This window comes from Borostomias antarcticus (assembly GCF_949987555.1).
Source record: "Borostomias antarcticus genome assembly, chromosome: 1".
Taxonomy (NCBI): Eukaryota; Metazoa; Chordata; class Actinopteri; order Stomiiformes; family Stomiidae; genus Borostomias; species Borostomias antarcticus.
This window is the reverse complement of record NC_140234.1, coordinates 24581903-24609109: the sequence shown is the minus strand read 5'-3', so window position 1 is coordinate 24609109 and position 27207 is coordinate 24581903. Positions and strand designations below refer to the sequence as shown.

The following is a 27207-nucleotide window of genomic DNA, read 5'->3' as shown; positions in this document are numbered from 1 at the left end:
AATGCATTGTTGTGCATATTTTTGGTATTTACAGATTTTAATAAAATAGGTATTTTATAGAAATAAAATAGGTATATTATATGATAGCCGTAAAATAGCTGGTAAATTATCTGGCTACAGTAGCCTATATGAGAGAATATTTTTTGGGCCGACCAATACCTTCACTTCAGGAGAAATACCTTCACACTAATCAATATAGTCTCCTGACTACAACTGAACAAATTATCAAAATGTGTGTTTTGTGACACGTTGATGTTGTAACCGCATTTTATCTGGTTGAAAATAGGGCGAAAAATAAGTATTAAGAATGTTGAGTTTTCTTGTTCTTCCATGTTTATCCTCAGTATATTTTGGTCATCCATGTGTAATAAAGATCCACCGTAGTAGCCTACATCTTGATGTCTCTTTATTTTCACGAACACAGCGCTCACTTTCTATAACAGTCCGACTGCTGTCCAAAAACTGAGAAGACCGCGCAGCAGCGCCTATTTATGTCACACACACAACAAAAACCGTAGTCGCATGTATTACACGTCACAGATGACAGGGAGTTGGACTTGTCTCATAACATCCCTATACTCATAACACAGTATAAGACTTCATCAAATTCAACACATGGGAAACATATTCGCTACAATACATCACATGAGAACACACAACCTAACAAAGACGTTCTGACCGAATATCACCGAGATGTAATCTAGAACTCAATATTGAAAAACGTTTTGTGCTGACTGGGCACAGTTGGACCCGGGCCGGGGTTCGGGCTGTGCAGAGATGGACCCGCAGGTCCATGCCCTACTCTCCCCAGGGTGAGCTCCTGTCCTCGCAGCCCTCTGCTTAAAGTGAATGCATGCCCTCTCCTCCCTCCCCGCGGCCGAAAGAAGAGCCAGGCGGGCCAGTGACACAGCTCTTCCACCGGATCCTGGTGGCCACATCTCCGGTTCCCCAGACACTGAATAATTTAGCGGCGCTGTGGTAGGCATCCATTACCACGCCGGCATGTTCTTATTCATTATATAGATTAAAACAGGCGAGGTCTTTCTCACCTGCCGACCTGTGGCAGGTCGCAGGGCCATCCAAGGAAGGGTATCACCTCCACGTGTAGGCTACACTACCCTATTTAAAGAGGTCTGACGAATCTAAAGTAGCATCTTCAAGTTGCTTACCATGGCTGGCGGAGGCGCCTACTCAGATTGAAACTAATGGGCCCTTATGATAGGCCTATGCAATATTATAGCATAGGCTACACATGTTGCTTAAATAAAGGATTAAGTGATTTTCTCACTCACATCACCCAGCTCCTCTTTTTTGTTTTACTTTTTAATAACAGCATGTATTATTTAGGGGTTATTGTGGAATGTTGGCTTGTGATCCGTGTGATTTCGGACTTCCTGAGATCCCATCTGACATCCTTTATGGAGTTGTTTGTGGCGATGTGACAGCTCGCTCTACTCGGCCCGTAGCCTACATAGTTTTAAAGGGTTAACTCTCAAGAATGAGCCCGGTTGTTGTCTGGCCCTGACCGCGCTCTCATGTCCCATCTCGCTCCACTCGCGACATGCTGGCGCGGATGACGAGCCGGTGAAGCCGGCGGTTGACGTCCCCTCCCGCAGGAAAGGCAACAGCGCTTGCATTAAACCGAATAGACTCTGAGTGTTTTTCACTTGACTTCCTAAAGTAAGGAATGTTCATGTTTTATTCAACAACATTTGAATATGTCAGTCACTGAGGCCAAATTAAACTAGGCCTGCACCACACACTCATCTTGTGTAGGCTAGTTCGGTCTGAAGAAAAAGAACGGTCGACCTAAGACAAACTGGCTATCTACAACTTGAGTCGCTTTGGTAGATAAACAGATGTATTTGTACATCGAGGTCTACATGACACATCTGAATATTTCTGGCAAACAGCAGGTTTGGCTGGAGTTGACCTTGTCCAGCTATCCTGGACATAATAGGAGACGTGACTCAAAGACATAATGAGGGCCTGGCCAACATTGATTTGACAGACAATCTGATCTATAATAAATTGTAGTACGGTCTAGGCTACTGTAGGCCTATGTCATATCACTTTCACACACCTAGCCTATAGCAGCTCATCTTCTAAATTAACAGAACAGTCGGAGGAATAAAGGAGAAGACACAGGTTTTGAAGGTCATATCTTTTGGAATGGTTTCTCTCACAAATTTTTCTTTCACCCAAGGTTGAAATTTGATTTCTTTCTCTCTTTTGGTCAAATGTAAGCTTTTTTTCTTTCTTTTTTTTCTCCACTTTTGCCCAATTCAAATTGATATTTTCCTGCTCTTTTACTCTTCCAAGCACCCCATTCCTCCATCTTTATTGGTAAAAGCAGACATGCTAGTGAGTTAGAAATCCATTTTACAAACAAAATCAAAAATACATCCACATCCTGCAAATATAAACAGTAACAAATCCAAAAATCTATAATCCATTAAATGTTTTACATTTTACACTACTTCCACACCACAGTGGTATGGTAGTACAGGGTTGAACAAATGAGGACAATTCCTTCCAGAGGCAACTTCTCCACTGTTACAGTCCTGGCCCCTCAGCTCTGCTGTTCACTGAGGTGACCCCACAACAGAGATGATTCAGTCCTGTGAGATACGCAAACCAACCAGGAGGTCAGGACAGGCAGGTGCACGGCCCAGCAGAGAACAGCCGGGTAAAAGTAGTTTCTCTCTTGCTCTCTCTGACTAGCCCATTGTCAGCATGTGACCTGACCCGTGTCCTAGGGGCGTGGGGCTGGTGAACCCCAGACTCAGCCCTGACCGGTGTCCTAGTGGCGTGGGGCTGGTGAACCCCAGACTCAGCCCTGACCGGTGTCCTAGTGGCGTGGGGCTGGTGAACCCCCGACTCAGTCCTGACCGGTGTCCTAGAGGTGTGGGGCTGGTGAACCCCAGACTCAGATTTAACTGACATCTAAACTCGCCCATCTTGAGTTGTTGCCAACCACCACATCCCAAGCAGATGTGAAATACTACAGGAGTAATGCACTGAGAGAGGCGGGGTTATCAACTATAAATTATCCCAGAGGCCGTCTGGACAGATTGTCATTCCTCCCTCATTTATGTCTCTTTCAAATACAGTATTTACTGACAAATAATGCAAAACAATGTTTCTCATCAAGTATAGACATTCACAAGAGTTGATGACGTGGGAACATTCAGAACCACTTAACACAATGTCTAAGCCTTGAAGATGAAAGACTCCTCGTTGGAGACGGGAGGCAGGTCAGTCTGTCGCTTGGCGTCAGAGTAGCTCTATGCCTGAAGAGCATGTTCAATGAGAAACCAATGCTAGTGCTCTCTTGTCCAGCAGTACTAGGCACTCTGGCCTGGCTTAGTACACACAGATTAACACCAGTCTATGCCTATGGACAGTCTCCGGACAAGCTTTTGAGTCTAGGACTAGTTTTAATCTGTGTTGACCAGCCCTTGGTGCTATTACTGTATATAACGCAACAACAGGCCTAATATAATGTGTGTGGGGATTCCTCTCTGGGATGCGTTAGCTTCTCCCATCTAGACGAGTCGGTCTGATGCCCAGGTTATCATCTGAACAGGGAGGATGTGTGGATAGTAACTCAGTTCCTGCTGGTTGCCAGGCCCCTGGACAAGTCTGACCCCCCCTGGGCTGCAGGGTTAGTGTCTGGACAGGAGCACCTGACCCCCCGGGGCTGCAGGGTCAGGGGTTCAGGAGAACATGCCTTCTCTTTCGTTTGACTGATTATTCTGCTTATGTAAAATGCTTGGACTGGATGCTTGCTCTGAGAAGTCACAATCTCAAGTATTGAACACAAATGTACTAGAAATTATAGATTACCAAACGCTCTCACTTGAAAACAATAAGGGAACTCTCTCTCTCCCTCTCTTCCCCACACAATTTCGACATTCACTCTGGTGACTAAAAATGACAATGTTAAGCATCCACATAGTAATTTCCTATTTCAAAAATATACAAAATTTACAAATGAGAATCACAAATCTTGTAAAATCCAGCCTCTTGCTGATTATGTAAGGCGAAAAAATATACAAAATAAAATGTTCAATTTACATTCAAACAGCATTGTCCAGAGCTCTCCAAAATCTTTGACAACATATGACCTTCAGACCCTCATCCCAAACATGTATTTGCTCTTGGACACCCTAGAGGACATGACTGGCGAAATAAAGGGGAAAGACGCAACAGAAAACGATGTTCCACACTCACTTCCACAATGTGTCAGCTTCATCATATGTACATAAAGTGGCGCCACTCATTTAGTAGATAGCATTACATTACTGTGGGAGAAAGTCAAGCATTTCTCTCTAAATCCAAGATGGGTCCATATCTCATTAGTGAGAGGCGTGGGTTCATATCTCATTAGCGAGAGGCCTGTCAACAGGAAACCTTGCGGCAACCATAGTGTTCTCTGGAGCAGAGAGAGCTATACATCTGGGATGAGAACCAACAACCTTCCCAATTATAGACCGAATTTACCAATAAGGAGGGACAGGGGAGCAAACCGAAAACTTTAAATATGTATAAAAATACCTTTTCACAGTAGACACAAATGTTGTGCATTACTGGTATAGTCTAGTGACTACACTGAAACACCAGCCACACACACACCCACACTCACACTCACGCACACCCACACACACACCTGCTATCCAGAACAATACTCTCTACTAGGATCTCAGCAAAAGTGAGATTTGAATGATTCAAATGCTTCAAGAGATACAAAACAGTCTTCCTCTCTCACACATATTATAATAATTATTATTATTAATAATAAAGTAAAGACTTTGTACTCTGATATTAGAGTCCTAAATTCTTCAGTCTCAAAATACTGAAAACTGGTTTGCGGAGAAAAAAGTAAAGTGAATTCCATCAAATTGACTTGAATCTGCTTTGTAGAAAAAACAAACAGTCCTTCCCAGGAGGAGGGGGAGGAGGAACGACTGCCTCCAGCCTTCATCGTCTCCAGGAGCGGCTCTCATATTCATCATCTTCATCATCGTCTTCCTCCTCCTCCTCCGCCGGCAAGAGGTAGGGGCTCTCTTCCTCCTATTGGTAGGGAACAGGGAGTGATGTAAGGACCTGGCAGCCAGGTAAACAGGAAGTGACATCAAGATAACTTTCAGGGTTGAATGCCCGTACACAAAATAGAAGTGATGTTGTCATTTTGTCAGCCGTCAGCACCGGTATCTTCCACTGATCTAAAAATGTGTACGCTTATGGCGAAAATGAATGGATAACATCCCTTGTACATTAGTGTATGAAAAAATAAAGCCTGTGACATACGTTTTGATGCTTTGATTTAGTAATACATTCCTGCTTAAAGCTGCATGAGAACTCGACACTTTGCCGCTCCCTCTGGCTGTGATAAAAACCACCGTATACTAGCAGCATACTAGCAGTACAGTGTACTAGTCAGTACACTGAAATTCAAAAATAATACATTCAGTGTCTCATGCGGTCTCATGTCACGACAATGTTTTTTTTTTTGGTATTGCTAAGGCCAATTCATAAACGATTGGCAGAAAACCCTGAATATTTAACTATAGAAAAGTTCTCATGCAGCTTTAGGGCCCATTCATACTCTATGCAATCTACGCTAGCGCGAGCTACGCAAGGCGCCGTTGACGCGTCCTTGCGTAATGTGTCATGCCAAAAATGTTAACTTTATGCAAGCCCAAGTGTTATTTCACGGGAAGGGATAAGGCCGCTGATGCAAGGCAGCAACCCCCGCGCGCTCAGTGTACCACAATACCAGCGTAGAGCCACGTCAGCCTAGCCTGCATAGAGTATGAATCAGGCCTTAAACTACACAAATTAGTAAGTTCACAATCAACATGTTTTACAGTAGAGACAGCTTAATTTGCTAGCTAATGCAATATGTCCAAAACCAAATGTAGCTGTCCAAATGGATTGGCAAGCATTACTGTAGCCTACAAATTAGGGCTGCAACGATTAGTCGACAATCAACGACGTCGGTTATACTGTAAAAACTCTTCAACGCGGATTATTAGTGTTGACACGTATTAAAACAATCAGAGAGCCGGTAACGTTAATACAATCCATTGTCTGCCATGACTACATTCTGCGAGGGTGATGAAGACTTTCAAAAATTGAGTATTTCACAGATGACAAACCAATGAAGTTAAATGCAGACTCTGTAAAGCAGGACTGGCATTCCACAGCAGGACTACGATGCACAAGCATTTGAAACGCCAGCACCCTGGAGCTGTGATGTCTGATACTGATAGGTACCTTTTAGCTAGTTAACCAACTGGGTCATGTTAGTATCGTAATGTTTACGTTAGCTTACATGTTAGAAAACAGAACGTCTCATGGATGATGCTTGCTAAGCGAATGCCATCAGTTACAGTATGTTCAGCTCACTGTACATCTCCACTATTCATTTTGTCATAACTTGTCTTTCGTGTGCTCCTCACTCCGTTTCACTTCCTTCCACCTGCCGCCATTGTCAGTTGACTCAAATGTGTCTGTAGGATTGTTAATGTGTCATTTTATTAAGTGTTAAATGTCATTTCAGATGATAAAGTAAGGATGTAGATTCTCAGTATGTGGTCCGAAATAAGCCCTGACCTCCATGTTTGGAAAGATTGCTGGCCTTTTACGCTCTCCCCACATCGCAAGACAAATTTATTTAGAATTAGCATAAAATAGACATCCATCCTATTGTAGACATCCATCCTATTTTATGCTAATCCAAAGCATCTAGACTCCCCTCGAGTGAATATTGTTACACCACATGTCCACTAGCACAATCCACATGCGCTGATCATCTCAAGCCCATTCAAAACCAATGGGGGCGTGAAATCGTAAAGTGGATGATGCAAGTTCTGGTGGCGATGTGTTCGCTCATGATGTGCGAAGTCTAGACACTTTTCGAATTAGCATATAAAGTAGGATGGATGTCTATTTTATGCAGATTGCAGGTGAATTTCACGTGGCGTGTCCAATCAGGAAAGGGTACAAGTGAAAGAGGCAAACAGTCCTTGGGCAGCGATCTCCCCAAACTTCGAAGTCAGGGCTTATTTCCATAAACTGACCACATTCAGAATCTACATCCTTACTTTCTGGCCTGAACTGAAATGAAAACTTTATAAAGTGGTATATTAACAATCCTACAGATATTTGAGTCAACTGATAATGGCAGCGGGTGACAGGAAGCGAAACCCTCACAAGCGAATCAATCGCGGGGGGCACGCGAAAGGGGGGGTCGCTCATCACTGCCTAGTGGACATGCGGACTTGGGCTGCATATCATCCACCAATGAGCAGTGTGTAGCGCCAAGCTCACACCTGCTAGAGTGCACTGGGAAAGCTAGTTGACGGGCTAGGCTACCGACAGCTCACATTAGCACTGAGTGTGTGGTTTTGCAAACTGCAGATTAACTAGGTAAGTAAGATAGATATCCTATATACTGATTTGACGATAGTCTCCTCAACTGCGCATTTCAAAGCGTGCACGAATAGGCTCATGCGTTGGGCAGCAGTCACAAGGAAATGTTTGGGCTGTCACTAAAGCATTTTCGCGTAAGTTATAGCTCAATCTATCTGTTGGGAAAAAAATATTTTTTCCAGCGGATATCTTAGTTAATATAAGAAGATTGATTTAGGAAAGCAGTTTGGTGTTGTGATATTCCGTGATGTGATATTCCGAAATGCAGGTGATTGCTGGTGCACAGTAGGCTAGGGGCACAGCGGAGGGGAGAGGGGCTCCCTGCCTTCTTCCCTCTGCTATAATCAGTCTCAAGTCTCCTTTTACTGAACAACAAACAGCCACAGTAATAGCCTAGGTGTAAAACTAATGATTGGCCTGTCCTATGTAAATCACAAGGCAGGTGAGTGGTTTTAGCCAACCAGCACATCTTGACAGTGAAGCAAAAAAAAAAACGACTGCTCGACTTCCAAGAATCTCAGGCCACTTTCATACCTGAATTTGTTCCGATTCAGGGATTTATATGTTACAATGTTGCACTTGGACTTTAGCTCGAATCATGTTCACACAGCAATATGGATCCTGGGTCCTTTCCTTTTTTCCCTCTACACTACATCTCTGGGCTCTGTCTTCGCTCGCATGGCTTCTCCTACCACTGCTATGCCGATGACACCCAACTGGTCCTGCCATTCCCCCCTTCTGATACACAAGTGGAGACACACATAGCTGGGTGCTTGGCTGACATCTGAGAGTATGACAACACATCACCTCAAGCTCAACCTGGAAAAGACTGAGCGGCTGTTCCTCCCGGGGAAGGGCTGCCCGCACCGGGACCTGGCCATCACCATTGAAGACACAGTGGTGACCCCGACTCAGACTGTGAGGAATCTGGGTGTGACCCTGGACGACCAACTATTGTTCTCAGCACATATCACATCCGTCACGCAAAATTTAGGGGTAGGGCCAAGGGCTAGGGCTAAGGGGGGGTATTGGGATTGGGCCTTAGTTACTTGTTTTAGAAAGGAGATGCACTTGTGAGTTCTGGCAAGTAGTAGTACATTGGCTTTTCCTACGTTAAATGCAATTATTGTTAGGGTTAGCCTAACCCCAACCCCATATTTTGAACTGCCCCAAGTCGTAAATGAGACGCTATGTCCAAAGTTCCGAACTTCCACTTTAAGGGTATGACTCTACATAATAATGTAGGATCTTGAGCTGTGATCTCATACCGTATGAACATCCTCCTTAGACTCCTCCTCCTCTGGCTCCGTGGACACAGAGGGCGTCTTGGGCTTGAACCAGGAGATCTGCAGCACACGACCTTTGAACTTGGCCCCCTGGTTTGCAGCCTGTGACACCATGACACAGAGACAGTATTTACTGAATATACTGCAATAAAGCCTTCAGAATGACCAACCTTGCTTCAAGTGTTTCAAGCTGGATGAACTTGTGTGATGGTTGTGCGTGCACAAGCGTTTGTAGTAGGGCTGTCAAATAAATATTAGAGATTCGACTAGTCATCGACTTTGGGGAAAAAATGCAAAATCGATCTTAAAATTGTAGATTTGATTAGTAGGCTACCACAAAAGAAGCCCGCATTTTCCAGTGTTAATTTCGTTGAATTAAAATGATTCATCAATGACCTTAATTTAGTTATCACAACTTAATAAAAACAAATTATCATGACAAAAACTATGAGAAATCTGCTGACATTTTCATTGACAAATAAAATCTAGACTAAAATGTTAGGGAAGGATTTGGGAAGAGATCCAATCAGAAAGCTCAGTTTTCTGTGAAAGTCGTGGCTCACGCTGAAAAATAATCGAACACAGGCAAGGAGAGCTCCAAGAAATGTAATTTAGTAGCTTTGTCCATTAGTCTAATAGATCAGGAGTATATGAGCTTGGAAATTCTAGAGAAATGGTTAAATAATGCCTTACACCAATTGAACCCATTCGATTTTAGTCTACTAAATCTACTGTAGATTTAGTAGACTAAACTTTTAATGCTATTTAGTCAACTAAAACTAATACAATTCAGATGACTAAAATGTGACAAACTAAATAGCATTTTAGTCAAAAGACTGATTAAAACTATATCAAGATTTGCTGTCAAAATTAACACTGGCATTTTCAGTTGTTTTTAGTTGGCTAGGCTATAGTCCTGAAAAAAGGAACCCGTTTGCACTAAATGTTACTCATGTTGACTAGGTACTAACATGACTTAAATACTTGAATCCAGTGAACACAGAGAAGGACACTAAAGTTCATGTTGGTGCTTGTTCTTGACAATAGGCGGTGAGCGCCCTCCTGTGGTTAGAATTGGTACTGGCAGTTCCATTGTATGCAAAATTAAGTATTTACCAATAATCAAATATAATCGATTTTCTGAAAATATTTAATAGAGAAGGTGGAATATCATTTGTGAGTTCAGTTGACAGCCCTAGTTTGTAGTACATACATTCTCTGCTTCATTCCTGCTCTTGAACGTCATGACAACACTGGTGGCATCATGGTCACGCAGATCCTCAATCTCACCAAATTTCTAAGATGAAAAGAAATATAACAGTCATCACTCTACACACCCCTGAAGACAGAAATATAACAGTCATCACTCTACACACCCCTGAAGACAGAAATATAACACAGTCATCACTCTACACACCCCTGAAGACAGAAATATAAGTCTTCACTCTACACACCCCCGAAGACAGAAATATAACAGTCTTCACTCTACACACCCCTGAAGACAGAAATATAACACAGTCATCACTCTACACACCCCTGAAGACAGAGAAACATACAAGTAATCCTTGTTTATAGAATTACACTTTCTTTGAAATCGCTGACAGCTGAAATGTACTGTAGAGAGTGGTCCCAGGTCTCAGCTAGGAAGATATCTGCTGATACAGTGAGAGCCAACGTGGAGCTCATGCTCCATAGAATGGGCTCCCATGTTCCATCATGGGCCATGTGTGAGTGTGTTCTATCATGGGCCATGTGTGAGTGTGTTCTATCATGGGCCATGTGTGAGTGTGTTCTATCATGGGCCATGTGTGAGTGTGTTCTATCATGGGCCATGTGTGAGTGTGTTCTATCATGGGCCATGTGTGAGTGTGTTCTATCATGGGCCATGTGTGAGTGTGTTCTATCATGGGCCATGTGTGAGTGTGTTCTATCATGGGCCATGTGTAACGTGGGTTCCGTGGGTCTTACCAGGAAGTGGGACATGATCTCCTCCTTCTCCTCCTGCGTCAACCCCAAGATGGCCAGGGCTCTGGGACGATGATCCACCACCATGTGGTTAGCCCCGCCCCTTCCCCGACCACGCCCCCGTCCCCTGCCGCGCCCTCGAGACACTGCCACCTTGCCCCGCCCCGGGGCGATCAGACCCAGCCGTGTGGCCTGGCAGAGAGAGGAGAGAAGAGAACCTTTACTGGTCCATCAGGCATGTGGGCTCTAGGGCTGTCTTCAACTCAGGATTTTGTGATTCGACTCAGACTTGGTGTTCAAAGCGACGCGTCGAATCGTCGATGTGTTTTTTCTCTTTCTCCTGGCTATCAGAAAATCACTTGACATCAAGTTTCCGTGATTATTTTGGTTAGGCCTATATTGGTAGCCTATAGAAACAATCACTTGTTGCCAAGGCACATTTCTGGTAGGTTAGGCTATTTGAAATCAACGAGAATGACAGTTACATAATTACAGCATTTTAAATAGCTAGAATAGCCTGGCTATCGGTTTGTGGAATAAGATGGAGGGATGCTTCATTTTGTTCAATCTTTTTCTGAACGAACTTTCGTCCATTTAGGTTATGCTTGAATAGACTTTATTGGGCTATTTTACCTTGATTGGTGTTTATTATTTTCCGTTGAACAAAAAAGTAGAATAAAGTTTCAAAATAAATGATTAGCCTTGCTCATATTTCCGCTCCGCTAAAATCCTCTCCGCTGCCTCCGAATGTGTTTGCTAGCTTGTTTCAAGTGCAGCCCATCCCTCTTTCTTGCATTGTCCATGGTTTGGACCACTAATAATCGAGATAATTAATAGACAGGTTATCAATATCTTAAACATTTTGTCTTCATATCCATTTTGTGACATGTCGGGAGATTCGTCCCCCCCCTCATATGTCTAGGCTGAGGGGAGACCGCCGGAGTCGGGAGAGCTGTGAAACTTTCAACTCAAAATTGCAGGCTGCACAATAAAAGACACCTGTTTTCTTGTTAAACATGAATCATCTAGCATTGTCCATCTACTTCGGATGCCCCCATGTTTTTAGCAGTTTCACATATCCTACATTAGGGTTGGGCAATTTGACGATAGTCTCCTCAACTGCGCATTTGAATGCTTGCGCGAATCGGCTCATTGGGCAGCAGTCAACAAGGAAATGTTTTGGCTGTCACTAAAGCATTTTCACAGACGTTAGAGCTCAAGCTGTCTATGGGAAACCCTATTTTTACCATTGGATATACAAGAAGATTGATTTAGGAAAGCAGTGTGATATTCCATTTGGGAAATGCACATGATTGCTGGCGCATAGTAGGCTAGGTTAGACGCTTAGCGGAGGGGAGAGGGGCTCCCTGCCTTCTTCCGTCTGCTATATCAGTCTTAACTCTTCTTTTACAGCCCACCAAATAGCTACGGTAATAGCCTAGGTCTAAAATGAATGATTGGCCTGTCCTTGATCTTAGTCCACCTCCTAGTCCTTGACAGTGGAGCAGAAAACGACTGCTCGACTTAAAGAATCTCTGTCGACTTAAGGGTCTCCGACTGATGATTCGACGCGTCGACTTTCAGGGGGCAGCCCTAGTGGGCTCCAACGCCCCTCTGCTCCTCAAGGAGGCCAGAGGAGAGGAGAGCCTCCTGGCACTGTCACTGAGGTAGGGGTGTGTGTGTGTGTGTGTGTGTGTGTGTGTGTGTGTGTGTGTGTGTGTGTGTGTGTGTGTGTGTGTGTGTGTGCGCGCGTGCGTTAGAGATGCGCGGATGGAGTTTGAGCGCACCCGAATCCGCGTGCACTCAATCATCCACCCGCCACCCACCCAAGGTAATTATCTTCTAAAATGTAGAGACCCGCACCCAACCCGCCAAACATGAAGTTATTGTATTTACATTTAAATTATGTCCAGCCGTTCGTGCTCATTTGCTTTTCACATAGGCGCATTTTCTTGACTTAAACAATTTAAAGATTATAGGCTCGCTTTCACAGGATCTTGGTTGACGAAGTGGTCGAGGGTATTAGAGTGAGCTGCCGGCAGGTCTCGCGCTTTCTCGCAGTTATAATATAATATATATAATTATAGTAGTTATTAAATACGAATATAACTGACAAATCCACCCGAAATCCACCCGAAATTAATGACAATGTTGATTTTTATTGGCCCACCCACCCGCGGACGCGGATGTATCCGAGATATTCGCATCTCTAGCGTGCGTGCGGGACTAAAGGCATGGATAAGTAGTTGCAGTGCAACGGGCAGCAGGGCCCAGAAGGGCAGGCTGGTCTGGGCAGGAGAGCCATATTAACCCATCCCAACCAGCATCCTTAAAGGCAAAAAAAACACATTTTAAGCTGAAAATCCATGTAGCAAATTAATTGAGACATTTTGGTCTGAAATTAGCAGTTATGTAAAAAATATATATATATTAGGCCCCCCAAGTCAAAATCCTTATAATCATTTCACTTTCCCTACAACCACACTGACCAAAAAAAAAAACAGGATTCCAAAGAAAGTGATGGGGGAGGTGAGTTTACATCAACACTGTAGCTGGACTAGAAGTCTGACCACCTACCACACAATCACTAACACTTCGCTGAAGGGGGACTTGAACTAACACACACACACACACTCACCTCCACCTGCAGCTGCCCAAGCCTCCTTTTCAGGTCGCTGGTGTCTTCTCCTGAACTCAGCTTCTTATGGAAGTCCAGCTCTGCATCCAGCAGCTCTTTCTGGGCCTGGAGGGACACGGACGGACACACACACACACACACACAGACAGACACACACAGGTCAAACAGGATATATCAGGTTAGAGGAGGTATGGTATTGATGTGGTGGTGTTGCAGCTGGTGTCAATGGTCCCATGACTCCATCAAGTCCCGCGTCGGCTGGTCGCAAGATCGCTGTTCTGATCAGGCTTAAAAAGTGGCCTGACTGGGGCTACATTTCCCGGCCTGAATGATTTCCCCAGTCCGCCCCTGATCAGGTCTGGTACTGTCTACTGTGTGCATGGGTCCTGTTCACAGCAGGATGTGAAGCTGTTTCACAGGGAGGTGTGTTACTATGGGGGGTCTGCTCAGGGGACTCACGTCAGTCTTGGTCTTGGGCTGGGCCAGGCTGGCAGCAGGGCCGGAGGAGCAGGACGACTGGGAGGAGGACTGGGATGCAGGGTTCATCTCATTCTTCAGCTGAGAGATTTTGTCTGTCAGGTCTTTCAGGGTCTTCATGATCTTGGCTCTCTCTTCTGGCTTCATCCCCCTGTTCTTCTCCAGACGGTTGATCAGGGCCTGGAGGAAAGGGAGAAGAGAGGAGGAGGGGAGGAAGGGATGTGGGAGGAGGAGAGAGAAGGAGAGGAGGGGAGAAGAGAAGGGAGGAGATTAAAGGAGAGGAGGGGCGGAGTGAGAAAGTAAAAGTGTGAGGTTGGTTCATGATAGCTTAGCAGAGCTGTAATACAGTTACGTTAAATGCAATTATTATAAGTTGCATTGGATAAAAGCATATGCTAAATGACTAATGTAATGTATGCAATACATGACATATTTGTACATTAACAGTTCTGAAGGTGGTGTTTTTTAAGGATTTTTTACATTTTCACCATCATATTTTTTCCAAACAGAATTAAAAAGCAGATTTAGCGTTTCCTGCCGCAGGAATAATTAGGCATAACAGCTCAAATCTAGAAATGGTGCTCAGAGAGCACAGACCTCCGCCCAAGAATGCATTTTGTGGCTCTGTGCACACACACATGCGTGTGAGCAGGACACATTTCTGCATTTGTTAGGTCGAGAGCTTTACGCCAGTCCAAACCCCGTGTCTCTGTGACCTTCCCATGTTGAGATACGGCCGTTTCAATTCGTCCTAATGACAATAAATGGGGGGAATTTTTTGCTCACAAGTCCAAAAAATCAATGGCGGTGAACGGCCAGCCGTGTTTGGGCAGCTCGTGGACCCCGCCCTGTGATTCGGATCCGCTCCAAAATGTAATGGGTGCCAGGTTGGCCCATGCTACACCCTTCCACTGAGTTTTGTGAAAATCGGTCTAGTAGTTTTTGTGTAATCCTGCTTACAGACGAACAAACGATCACACGCCGCCGAAAATATGCCCTCTCGCCCTGCGCTGTCGCTGGGGCGGAGGTACAAATGCCAAGAAGGTCAGGAACCAGCAGCCAGGACAAAAAAGAGGATTTTGTGTTTGAACATGCCTTTGTGCATCATTTTATGTAAAAATGCCTCTGTGCTCCGTGATGTTCTGTGTTTTTGTCCGAAATCCGTTTTTATGTCTGCATTACGCAATTCCATCCATGTTACCCTCGATGTGGAAATCATAGGACTTAGGACATCATAGGACATAGGAGGAAATGCTTACATAAAGTTCTACTACTCTCTCGACAGTGTTTCTACTACAGAGATAGTCAGGTCCAGTGAGGTAGTTCTACTATCGACAGTGCTTCTACTACAGAGATAGTCAGGTCCAGTGAGGTAGTTCTACTATCGACAGTGCTTCTACTACAGAGATAGACAGGTCCAGTGAGGTAGTTCTACTATCGACAGTGTGTTTCTACTACAGAGACAGGTCCAGTGAGGCGACTGCTCAGAGCTGGTCTCCATGGTCCTCTCACCTTCTGACACTCGATCTGCTTCTCCAGCATCTCCTGCTTCTTCTTCCTCATGTTCTGCTGCAGCTTCATGGTCTCCTGGGAAAGCAACACACACACACACGGGTACACACACACACGCATTAACCCATAACACACACAATCTTTAACATATCAACTCTGAACACAGACTTACACAGACACACACTTTATCTGAGATGGTAGCTAACCAACTCACCTGCTTCTTCTTGTGGGCCTCCTGAGCCTCCAGGGCCTTGGCCGTCTTTCCCAGGGTCTTAGAACTGGCCTTCATCAGCGATGACGAGAAGGGACTCTTCTGAGGAGCTCCGCCCACAGAAGCAGCCTGGAACACACAAAGAGTAAGAAGAAAAAAAGGTTTTGATTGTTGTTTTTGTCTTTAACGTTTTATGCTGTTATTTTGGACAGGCCTCCCTTGTAAATGAGATCTTTGATCTCAATGGGACCACCTGGTAAAATAAAGGTAAAAAAAAACAAGCAAATAGACAAACACACAGACACACCAGACACTCAAAAACACACCAGTCAGAGCACGATTTGCCTATTCACACACACACTTCTTCTTCGTCGTCATGTGGGTACGTTGTTGCCTCCTCTCCCCCCCAGGCTCGGTGCCGAGGGGCTACCCTTTTACCACACCGAGCCTAGGTGAGGGGTCACCTGGGCTATATATCCGGGCACACCTCCAGCAGCCATGTCACTGTTTCGTCATCCACAACCGTCAGGCCATGCATTTCATTGGGTGTCCGATATATAGGACAGTCCTGGATGACATGGTCTGCGGTTTGTTCCTCGACGCCACACTCGCACGCCGCACAGGATACCAAGCCCCATCTGTGCATCGATGAGCGGAAGCGTCCGACGGCGGTACGGAGAGGATTAAGCCGGTTTGGGTAAGTCCATCCCGGGAGGGGAAGGACAGGCGGCCGGGATAAAACCAGAGTCTGGAGGTGTTTGCCTCCCACTCCACACGTCAGATGTGGTCCACCCATCCTGCCTCACTGATGTTAAGATCTCTGCATCTCTGCAAGAGTTCCCGCGCAGTAGGCACAAAAGGGTGTCTCGACTTGAGACGCCGGGGAGGCTCAGCTGTTGCAGTGAGCCTGTTGTGGAGCAGGTGTTTAAGCTCCATGGCCCGGCAGGCGAGACGTGCTGTGGTTCCTGTGTGGCGGAGGCCAGCGGGCTGGATGCCTGCAAGGATGGGAAGGTTGTCCACAGGAGTGGGACGCAGCCATCCCGTCACGATGCGCAAGGCTTCGTTGATAGTCTTCGTTGATGTCTCCTCCACAGCCTGCCAGTCTCCAGAGTACACCAGTGCAAGGTCGTCTACGTAGGCATACTTCCTGGAGACTGTGGTCGGCAGGTCGTAGGTGTAGATGTTATAAAGGAGGGGGGCCAGGAATGATCCCTGGGGGACGCCGTTCTTAAAAAGTCGCAACCTGCTTCGCTGTCCGCTACCGGAGGTGAGGGTGAAGCTGCGGTTTCGGACAAGCTCCATGATGATGCTGACCATGTGCATGTCCGGCAGCAGGCGCAGCAGCTTACAGGTGAGGCCGCGGTGCCATACGGTGTCGTAGGCAGCCGTCAGGTCTATAAATGTCTTGAGTCATCAAAGTGACTTGATCTACAGTCGATCTTCTGCGTCGGAACCCGGCTTGCTCCTGTGGGTTCGACGCAGGCATAGATGAGACGCTCGATGATCTTGAAGGGGATACATAACAGAGATGGGGCGGTAACTCTTAGGTATAGGTATAGGTACTGCATTTGTAATGCGCTCCCCATCCAGTTGTTACACTGGCCCGGAGCGCAGCCCGAGGGCAGAAAGAAAGGGAGAGGAAAGATTGCACAAAAAGAGAGGACAGTACACAAGGACAGTCTAGCACTCAAGCACACAGTGTGGGGGAAAAAAAACTCACAAACTCTCAAACAACACAACAGCAAGTGAACCTAGGAGTCCGTTATGGTGAACAAATGGGTTTTTAACAATCCTTTAAAGGTCCCCACGGTGGGAGAAGACTTGATGTGAATGGGGAGCTTGTTCCACAGTTTCGGAGCCAACACAGCAAAGGCGCAATCTCCCAGCCTTACTGTGTTGGACAGTGGAGGTCTCAGCCACATTTGGTCATACGACCTGAGTCCGCGCGAGCTGGAGGTTTTGACCAGTAAATCCATGATGTAGGCTGGGGCAAGGCCGTTCAGTGCTTTGTAGACAAAGAGGAGGATCTTGAAAGATACTCTGTCTGACTGGAAGCCGAGATATGGTCCCTCAACTTAGTCCCGGTCACAAGCCTAGCTGCCGCGTTTTGGACCAGCTGGAGGCGTTTGATGGTCCCATCAGCGAGTCCAGCATAGAGGGCATTGCAATAATCCAGTCGGGAGAAGATTAACATGAGCACTACTCTCACCAGGTCACTAGGAGAGAGGAAGGGCTTAATCTTGAGCACTACTCTCACTAGGTCACTAGGAGAGAGGAAGGGCTTAATCTTGGCGATGGTGCGCAGCTGGTAGAAACAAGACTATACTGTGGCGGTCACTTGACGGTCAAACTTGGAGTCAAATGTGACTCTTGGGGTCTCCTTCAGGCTTGTTTGGCTTAAGGATCGCGACAACTAGGGCTTTTCTCCAGATTTTGGGGATCTTGAGTTGGCGCAAGCAGGAAGAGAGGAACACTCTTAACAGGACTTCAAGGCAGGCATGGCATGGCGTATAAGCTCTGAACAGATAGAATCAGGCCCTGGAGCTTTCCCTGGTTTTATATGCTGGAGGGCAGCAGCGAACTCCTCCGGTGTGAATTCACCGGAAATGTTACCGCCGCTCGGAGTTGTGGCCTTCCAGATTTTGTTTGCAGAGATGGGGCAGTGATGGGGGGAGTGTCTAGACCTATCAGTGAGGTTGTTAAGGATGCTCCATGCCTTGCGGCTGGAGTGTGAGAAGTCGATGGAGTTAATGGCCTCCCCCCAGCGCTGTTGTCTCCTTCGGCTGAGTCAAGACAGCAGGGCTGAGGCAAGTCTGTCTGACTCAGCTCTTGGGGGGGCCGGACGAAGGCACAGTAGAGACTCTTACACTCCGCATCCCAACACAGTTTGTAGCTATTGCGACGTCCGCGTGGGATGGATTTTTTAGCTGCTTTCACCAGTATGCCGCAGAGTTCCCGGTACGCCTTGTCCACGTTGTTGGTGTTAGGTGGTGGGAGGCACCTTGTGAATCTATGGGTAAGGAGACGGTAGTGTTTCCAGTTGGCCTTTCAGAAGTTCCATCGCTTCACCGGCTCACTCGGGACGAGCTCCATGAGTTTAGGCATGGTTATCAGCGATGGTCTATGTTGGGACCGCAAGCGGTTGTCAATGCCGACGCTCGTGAATGCCAAGTCAGGATTCGTCCCAGTTTTCCAGCAACCTGAGACAAAAGCTGTCTGCGCCCTTGGGTTCGTACAGCAGGGCCAGGCTGTTGTTACTCACACACTCACAATCTCACACTCTCACAATCTCACACACACTCTCACGACTTACAGCAGCTAGGTCAGAGCTGGAAAGGAGTGAGTCCAGCTTGCCCCCGGCCACAGCTCCAGCTCCAGGTCCAAGTCCAGATCCAGGTCCAGCTCCAGCTCCAGGTCCAGGTCCAGGTCCAGGTCCAGGTCCAGGTCCAGGTCCAGGTCCAGGTCCAGGTCCAGCCAGACGGTGTTTGGCCACAGTCTTATTTAGAACGTAGGCTCCTGGGCTGTGCTGCTTGATCACCTGGGGGGTAAAGTAATGTTAACACACCTGCACGGCTTCTGTAAGACTATGTGTGTGTGTGTGTGTGTGTGTGTGTGTGTGTGTGTGTGTGTGAAGGGCGCGCGGTGGTCCTGACCTTGTGGTGAGCAGGGTGCTGTGGTCCCATGCTGGTGCCCTGTCCCCCCTGGCCCGGCCCCTGGTTCTGGTCCTGCTGGCCGTTGGGCTCGCGGTGCCAGTAGACCCGGATGAAGCGGTTATTGAGGACGGCCTCAGTGCTGGAGATGGCCCGCCGGGCCTCCTCATTGGCTGTGTACTGGATCAGAGCCGCCTCCGGGTCACCCCCGAACACCACCTGGGGAAGCGACACACACACACACACGTGAACACATGGATACAGAAACACACACACACGCACGTGAACACATGGATACAGAAACACACACACACACACACACACACACTTGAACACACGTGAACACATGGATACAGAAACACACACACACGCACTTGCACACACACACGTGAACACATGGATACAGAAACACACACGCACTTGCACACACACACGTGAACACATGGATACAGAAACACACAGACATGGACACGCACTTACACACACACAAACACATAGATACAGAAACACAGACAGGCACATGGACACGCACTTACACACACACACACACACACACACACACACACACACACACACACACACACACACACACACACACACACACACACACACACACACACACACACACACACACACACACAGATGTGACGGACTCTGCATGGTGTTTTTCTGTGTCACTGTGTCCTTCCTTTGACCCATGTTAAGGGATTGTCCAGGGCGGGACACGAACGTGCAACCTTGCGCTCGCAAGTCGGATGAGCTAACAACTACGCCAAGAGATATCCCTACCGGCAGGGTCGTTCGCACATCCTTTATACTAGGGGAGTGAGTTTCACTACTCCACGACTACTCTACTTTAAACTCCTCGCTACACAGACACGGATGGATGCACAGACACATAGATGCGGGAACTTGAGCCTGGTGAACCCCCATACATGATGACACGGGCACGTTACCTGGATGTTGACGATGGTTCCAAACTTGCTGAAGTGCTCGTTGAGTTTGGTGATGTTGTTGATATCTCTGGGGATCTTCCTGACCTCCAGCTTTGTGTTGACGTAGTAAATCTTCTTGGGGAAGTTGGGCTTGTGTTGGTTGTTGAAGTTTGGCCTGTATGAGAGAGGGAAAGCACATGAGTACGTGTGCCTGTGTATGTGAATGTTCTTGTGTGTGTGTGTATATGTTTTCGCATCCTTACTTGTCGATCCAGGGTTTTTTGGGTGGGGGTGTCTCTGGGTTGCTCATAGGTCTCTTCCTGGTGTCCAGCTCTGAGGCGTAGCGAGACACACTGCTGGGAACACTGGCTACCGATGGCTCGGTCTGGATCACAATGTTGGCTGCTACACACACACGCACACACACCACACACACAACACACACAAAAACATTAGTCATTGGTATGACATACATCTCTATGATCTGACGATCTGCCTAAGTCAGTGAGAGCGGAACAGGACAGAGGAATAGCATTTAATGCAGGGGTGCAAACTCATCAGGGGTGACAAGGTGACAACGATCTAGTTAACGTCATGTCTAGCTAAAAGGGCCATCTGGATATGAGCGTGCAAGCTCCAAGCACAGAAGCCTCTCTTTTGACACTCTTCTCATTCATTACCCGCAACTCTGTTCTCGCAGACCCAGACCCCATCATTTCAATCACCGATCTACACGAATCACACAAATGACCTATTTTGGATTCAAAATGGCGAATTTCGCCGAAAGGTGACAAGTTTGCACCCCTGTAAAGATGCTGGCGGGACAAGGTGTGATGTTATAATGGGTGTGTTTTGTGTGTGGGTCAGGTGTGCGTTACGACAGGTGAGTGATATTGTAGTATAGCAGGCAAGTGCTGTGTGTAGGACAGATGTGTTTCTATAACAGGTGTGTTACTATAACAGATGTGTTACCAAGTGTTACTGTAACAGGTGTGTTAATGGAACAGATGTTTGTTACTATAACGTGTATATTACTAGAACATGTGCTTTACTATAACATGTGTGGTACTGTAACACGTGTATTACTGAGTGCTGTGTGGGACAAGATGGACCCACATGCGGTCCCGGTACCTCGGGATCCCTGTCCGTCTCCAGACGTGAGTCCGATCAGGTTGGACCTCTGGGTCTGGATCCTGGGGATGAACTGGCGGTATTGGGCCCGACCCGGCCCAGCTGTGATGCCGGGGGACTCGGGGTTATAGCCCTCTGGGTCGTAGTTATCTGGACACACACACAGGCACACAAAAAACAGACACAAAATGCTAACATGAGCGCATATAGACACAAACACAACACACAACCAATTAAGAGGGAACCAGCCTACATATGGTGCTAGACATGCTTAGCACAGCTGCCCTTTGATGCATGCTCTGAGTAATCAGGAACAATATGTAGAGAACAAAATAACATATCCTCTAAAACTGGCAAACTATATTTCATTCAGGTTGATCCTCTGAAATTAGAAGGCAGGTCTGACGCACTGCCATTGGGGAGCAGCCATGTTTTATTTATAAACAGCGCTAGCTCTGGCCAAAAGATACTACTGCAGCCTACAGAGTATGCTAAATCAGGGCCCGTATTCACAGAGCATTTTATCACTAAGAGAATGCCTAAATAGGAGTAAAGGTTCCTAGCTAAGAGTTTGGAGAACTATTAAACTAAGAGAAAGGGCGGGGTTGACTTTGTTGCTATGGATTAGGGATGTAACGATAACCTGTATAATGATAAACCATGATAAAATCTGATTAAATTCATCCCATTAAATTCATTGCAAAAAAAATTCATTTAAACCATATTTGGTACGCGCTTAACTCACTAAATACTGTCCAGCATCAGTCAAAGTTAGCAGTCTCCAAAACGCATTACTTTAATGTTTATGCAAACAAAAAGTGCATAGTGCTGCTAATTTTATTTGTGGTTCCATTTCGTGGAGCTCTGCCCCACAGGGCTAGCTCCTATTGGCTTGTGAAACCTAGCCAGCTACATTTGTTTGAAGAAAAAAAAACCTACACACACCTGTGTCCAACAAGGTCCGGTGCACAACTGTATAAGCGGGTTTCGCCTGCGCAACTGCTCCTTTAAAAATTTCAGCTCGCGACGACGACTGAGAAGAGAAGAACGAAGATGACTACTCAGCGACTCACTGTGGAGCCGGCGGCATCCCCGGGGACCCCGGCCAGCGGTGCCTAGTCTACCAGACAGATTCTGTGGTTGCGGTACTCGCTACAGCAATGTGGGACATCCCCTCTGCCTCCGCTGTGTGGGGCTGCAGAACGCCAAGCCGGGCCTGGTTCAGTCTCCCGACAGCCAGGTCTGCGCTCTACTCAAACCTATGGAGAGGCTCCTGCAAGCGCACTTCAAGAGTCCGCTGCCGCGGGAGACCGAAGATCCTGGTCACATGCAGGGCAGCTCGGACGAAGGTGATGATGTCGACAGCCCTTACAACAGCCAGCACCGATGTTGTCCCTCCCGCCGTCTGATGAAGAAGATGGCTCTGAGGCAGATGAAGATTCAGCCTTAGAAGCCCCGGAGGTGGGCGGCTCTTCTTCCGGTGGGCTTGGGCATGGGTCTTTCAACCGTGACCTTCCCAAACTGCTGGAGAGAGCCGCGCATTAATCTCAACATCCCCATCCCAGAAGCTGCTGCTGTAACGGGGCTACCTCTCTGGAGCTCCGTCTGCTATGGGCTTCCCTCCAAGCCTTCCCCTCGTCTCCTTCCAGCTATGGCCAACCTGGAGACATTCGTGGAGGCGGGATGGGGTCAGCCGGCTGCACTGAAGGCTCCGCTACGACCCTTCACGAGAGCTACGAGGGTGGCAGGCTGGAATGACGTCATGACAGGTGGCTCCCCTACGCTGGAACCCGACATTACCGCTGTTCTCGTGCCTGGTTCCTCTGCTTGGGGCTCGGCCAGGAAGCCGTTGATGCCTGACCCAAAGGACAAGACCCTGTCCTTGGTTAACAAGAGCTATGCGCTTTTTGATTGTCCTCTGCCTGTTGGTGGGAATGTACAGTGCGCATCTCCTGTTGTGCCTCAGTTCGCTAGCATGCGACAGTAAGGTTGTATCTCCTTTGCACAGGGAAAGAGAGGGGGGGATGTTTGTCAGTACAATGGGACCGATGGAAAACTTTGATGGGTCCGGCTCGAGCCGCGGAGTCTTCCCCTGAGGAAATGGCAGACATGACGACCGCAGGTCTTGCCGGAATGGTACTAACTTGTCAGTGAGTATGACAGGACTGAGCCTGTCTGGGCTCCGCTCCCACCAGAAAACTTTGGTCGCGGAGTCTTCCCCTGCGGAAGAAGCAGACGTGACTACCGCAGGTCTTGCCGGTTCTGTACTGACTTGTCTGTTAGTGAGTACGGTGGGACTGAGCCTGTCTGGGCTCTGGCCCCATCTGAAAACTTTGATGGGTTTGGCTCAAGCCGCGTTGTCTTCCCCTGCTGAAATGGCAGACGTGACTACCACAGGTCTTGCCGGTAAGGCACTAACTTGTCTGCTAGCGAGTACGATGGGCCCCACTGGCTAGGGCTCTGGTCACATCGAAAAAGGTGGGTGGGTCCGGCTCGAGCTTCAGTGTCTTCCCTTGCGGAAAGAACAGACATAACGACCGTAGGTCTCGCAGGTAATGTACTAGCGCGGTCATGAGTGAGTACAACGGGACCGAGCCGCCCAGGGAATGGAAAGAATGACGGCAGGTGGTGTCTAATGTGGCCGACTCACTTCCTCATTCTATGAATTAAGCGCTGGTCGGCAGGAATGCCATTCACCCTCACACTGAAGGGAGGCATGAAAATACCGGTGTGGATTTTTTGTGCACTTTTCGAGGACGGCCCGCCTTGAGTTTCTCCGCTGTCCGGTGCCGGTCAGGGCCAAGTTGAATTATGGCAGGTTCCTCGATCTGGTGCCGCGATCTCCAGCACAGCCTCTTTCCAACCACTTAAGAGTCTGGCAGGAGAAGTGCCTCCTAGACAGCTGGTTACAGCACGTTCAAATAAAAGGGTATTCCACTCAGTTTTGCTGCCCCACTCCCCCCTTCGCGGGCGTTGTGGAGATGGTGATAACGCGTCCCGATCAAGCTGAAGCTCTGTCAGCAGAGATTGCAGAGCTTTTATCAAAGGGAGCGGGAGCATAAGTGCCCCCAGTTCTGGGACGGCCGCTGGTGGCCTGGCTCTTGAATGGTGGAGATTGTCTGATGGAGGACTCTCTCCAGCTGTGATAGGTACGATTCAGAGTGCGCACGCGGCTTCCACTGCCACGGTTTAATCTGGCAAACGGGTGGCTTTTGCGCACTGGTGTGAAGAAAGGGATATCACTCCCGAGTCCTGCTCGGTTGAGACAATTTTGGAATTTCTATAACACCTGCTGGATCATGGTGACGGTTTAGCGGCATCCACTATTAAAGTGTATGCATGCCCTATTTCCACGTGTCATGAGTGGTTAGTCAAAACTATGTTTTTTGGGCATGCTGACCCCACAGTCTGCTCGCTGAAAATTTCAGTTAGGAGCAGTTGTGCAGGCGAAGCCCGCTTATACAATGGTGCAGCGGACCTGGTTGGACACAGGTGCGTATGTTTCTTTTCTTCCTTCAGTCAAATGTAGCTGGCTAGGTTTCACAGGCAAGGACTAGGGTTACAACGCCTCCATCGTTTTCATCCAAAACTATTGTTTTCAATATAGCACTTGGTGAAATAATCTCAGTATGTTTATCAGTAGTTTATCAGTAGTTTTCGAACATTTTCATCACATTAACCATACCACAATAATACTGATAAGAGTCATAATTTTGGTCATTATAATGGTGATGTGAAATTTGCATACCGTTACATCTCTACTATGGGTGATGTCATGTTTCATGAACAAGCTTACTCACTATTCCCACAGTGATTGGCTGATAGGGGATTTCATCATATAAATACTGCAGGAGGTATAATTTTGCCATATTCAAATACAGATTTTAAAACAAAAATGCAAGCCAAGTGTGACAGATTAAACATTAAATACAAGAATAATAGTGACTAGCTCCACACCATGGGGGATCAAGCCTTCCACTGGGCTGCTCCTCGTCTGAACTCTCCTTGACCACCTGAGAGCACCAGACTGCTGATGCCTTAAAAAAAAAAAAAAAAAGGACTAACCACCTTCCTTTTCAGCAGAGCCTTTTCTGACTGAATTAAAGGAGTAGTAAAGGGAAAATTCATGTTATGAGTTTAACATGTTTTTTAAAGATTTTTCAAGATGCCCACCCACATCCATTGTATGACCAAAACTGTGGCAGAGCAATTAGCAGACTTTCTCAAAAGTGCTATTTTTGTCAACGTTTTGATCTGAACCATTGTATATGATCATAAGTAACCTTAAAACAGGGCTAAATATGCATTTTCCCTTTACTGCTCCTTTAACTTTTTGACTCATCTGTTTTTATGCTTTGTTTTTTTTATGCTTCTGTTTTTATTCTCATGTTTTGGTCTTGTTTTTCTTTGAGATTTGTTTCAAATATAGTATGCATTACAAATAAAATGTATTATTATTAGGGCTGTCCATTTAATGCGTTAATTCACTTAATTATGTAAGTATTAATACGTAAATATTAAAATAAAAATTAACGCAAATTAATCGCATTCATCGATTTTGTCCAGCTGTAGCACAGTTGCCTGTCATTGCCTGATTTAACATTATTGAAGCGACAAACTTAATTTTGGACCTGGATCTTTGCCTTCAAACAAACTCGAGGAGGCGGTAATCACTTCTGAATGGAAAGTTAACTTTAAAAACAAAACTCGCAGATGGGACAGTTGATGCGAGGTCGTTTGCATACCATCGAAGCAGTTTTAGCCCAACTTATCATCTCAATGCTAGACATGTTAACAGCCGTCAGCCCTAGTAGCAAAGGCCTGAACTATTTTACACAAGGATATATCCATGAGATTTGGATTTCAGACGGAGCAGGTGACCACTAGGTGCAATCTATGCGCCTCACAAACTCCAGATTGAAATTCATCGTGGAATCTAACTGCACATGTAAAGCAGGGTGAGTAAGTAAGTGGCATTCATTCTTAGAAAATAAGCCAGACAGTATGATGTACTGTTAACTACAGGCTAATTATCTACTACTGCAGGCCAGTTTCTGTATGTTTTAAGAACCATTTTCTTCAAACTAATGTCTAATCTATGAACACAATGTGGGACAAGCTTTGTTTATGGGACATCAGAGGCGTGTCAAGCAACCTTATTGGTTATTATTCTCTGCGTGATTGGCAGATCAGAAAGGTCTATTGAAATATCATTTTGGGGCTTTTAGCAGCAAAAAAATGTATATAGGATCCATTTGCGAATAATCACAAATAATTAATTACAGATCATGTAATTAATTAGATTTTTTTTTTAAATTCGTTTGACAGGCCTAATTATTATTATAATTATTATTACTAGTCAATTATGTTCAGCGAATTGTCTGCCTCTTACATGTCTGCATCTCACAAACAATGATCAGATTGCATGAGCAGCCTTTTAATTATCTGACTATAGAATAACCATGGCAGATATAAATACTTGTGATGCTACATTGAAACGAAAAAGAAAACCAAATTGTACGCAAGAACAGTTGTTCCTTCTTGCTAAACTTAACGAAAGGAAGGATATCGTTTAAGGGAAATTTGGATTCCCAAAACAAAAAAAAGGAGCATGGAAAAACGTATGCATGCAAATGTATGCAAATGCAAGCATATTCAACTACAATAAGACCACAATATTTTACTCTCCATCATTCAATTAATTTATTTAGCAGAACATATAATTAACATGCAATCTATAATTCAAAATATTGAATGCGTTTATTAGGGGGAGGCCCAGCAGACAGGGGTCTACTGCTTACTGACTCAGTGGTACTCAGCATAATGAGGCAAGAGGAGAGCACTGATCCTGCAGTGCAGGTTGTGAAAGAGCTTCCGGATGTGGGGTCTGGAGAGGCCATTTTATGGTTTGGTGTAATATTCCACTGACAGGTGACTAAGGTAGGCCTAGTTAGTCAGCACT

At 46.3% G+C, this 27207-nt stretch overlaps 1 protein-coding gene across 3 annotated transcripts in view; it reads right to left on the bottom strand.

Moving 5' to 3' along the window:
- Nucleotides 1–2133: 2133 nt before the first annotated feature.
- Nucleotides 2134–27207, bottom strand: part of rbm27 (RNA binding motif protein 27) — a 37647-nt gene continuing 12573 nt past the window's right edge. Inside the window, exons 9-21 of one of the 3 annotated variants that reach the window (XM_084437598.1) lie at nt 21231–21395; nt 20378–20516; nt 20136–20289; nt 19183–19398; nt 18843–19067; nt 15533–15658; nt 15319–15393; nt 13789–13986; nt 13330–13434; nt 10695–10883; nt 9940–10023; nt 8709–8828; nt 2134–5076 (exon numbers count right to left, since the gene is read on the bottom strand). In XM_084437598.1, the coding sequence (XP_084293724.1) occupies nt 4984–5076; nt 8709–8828; nt 9940–10023; nt 10695–10883; nt 13330–13434; nt 13789–13986; nt 15319–15393; nt 15533–15658; nt 18843–19067; nt 19183–19398; nt 20136–20289; nt 20378–20516; nt 21231–21395 (1889 nt within the window). In that variant the 3' untranslated portion in view covers nt 2134–4983. Of the gene's footprint in view, nt 5077–8708; nt 8829–9939; nt 10024–10694; nt 10884–13329; nt 13435–13788; nt 13987–15318; nt 15394–15532; nt 15659–18842; nt 19068–19182; nt 19399–20135; nt 20290–20377; nt 20520–21230; nt 21396–27207 lie in introns of all 3 variants that reach the window. The other 2 variants (XM_084437599.1, XM_084437600.1) reach the window with 2 other exon arrangements.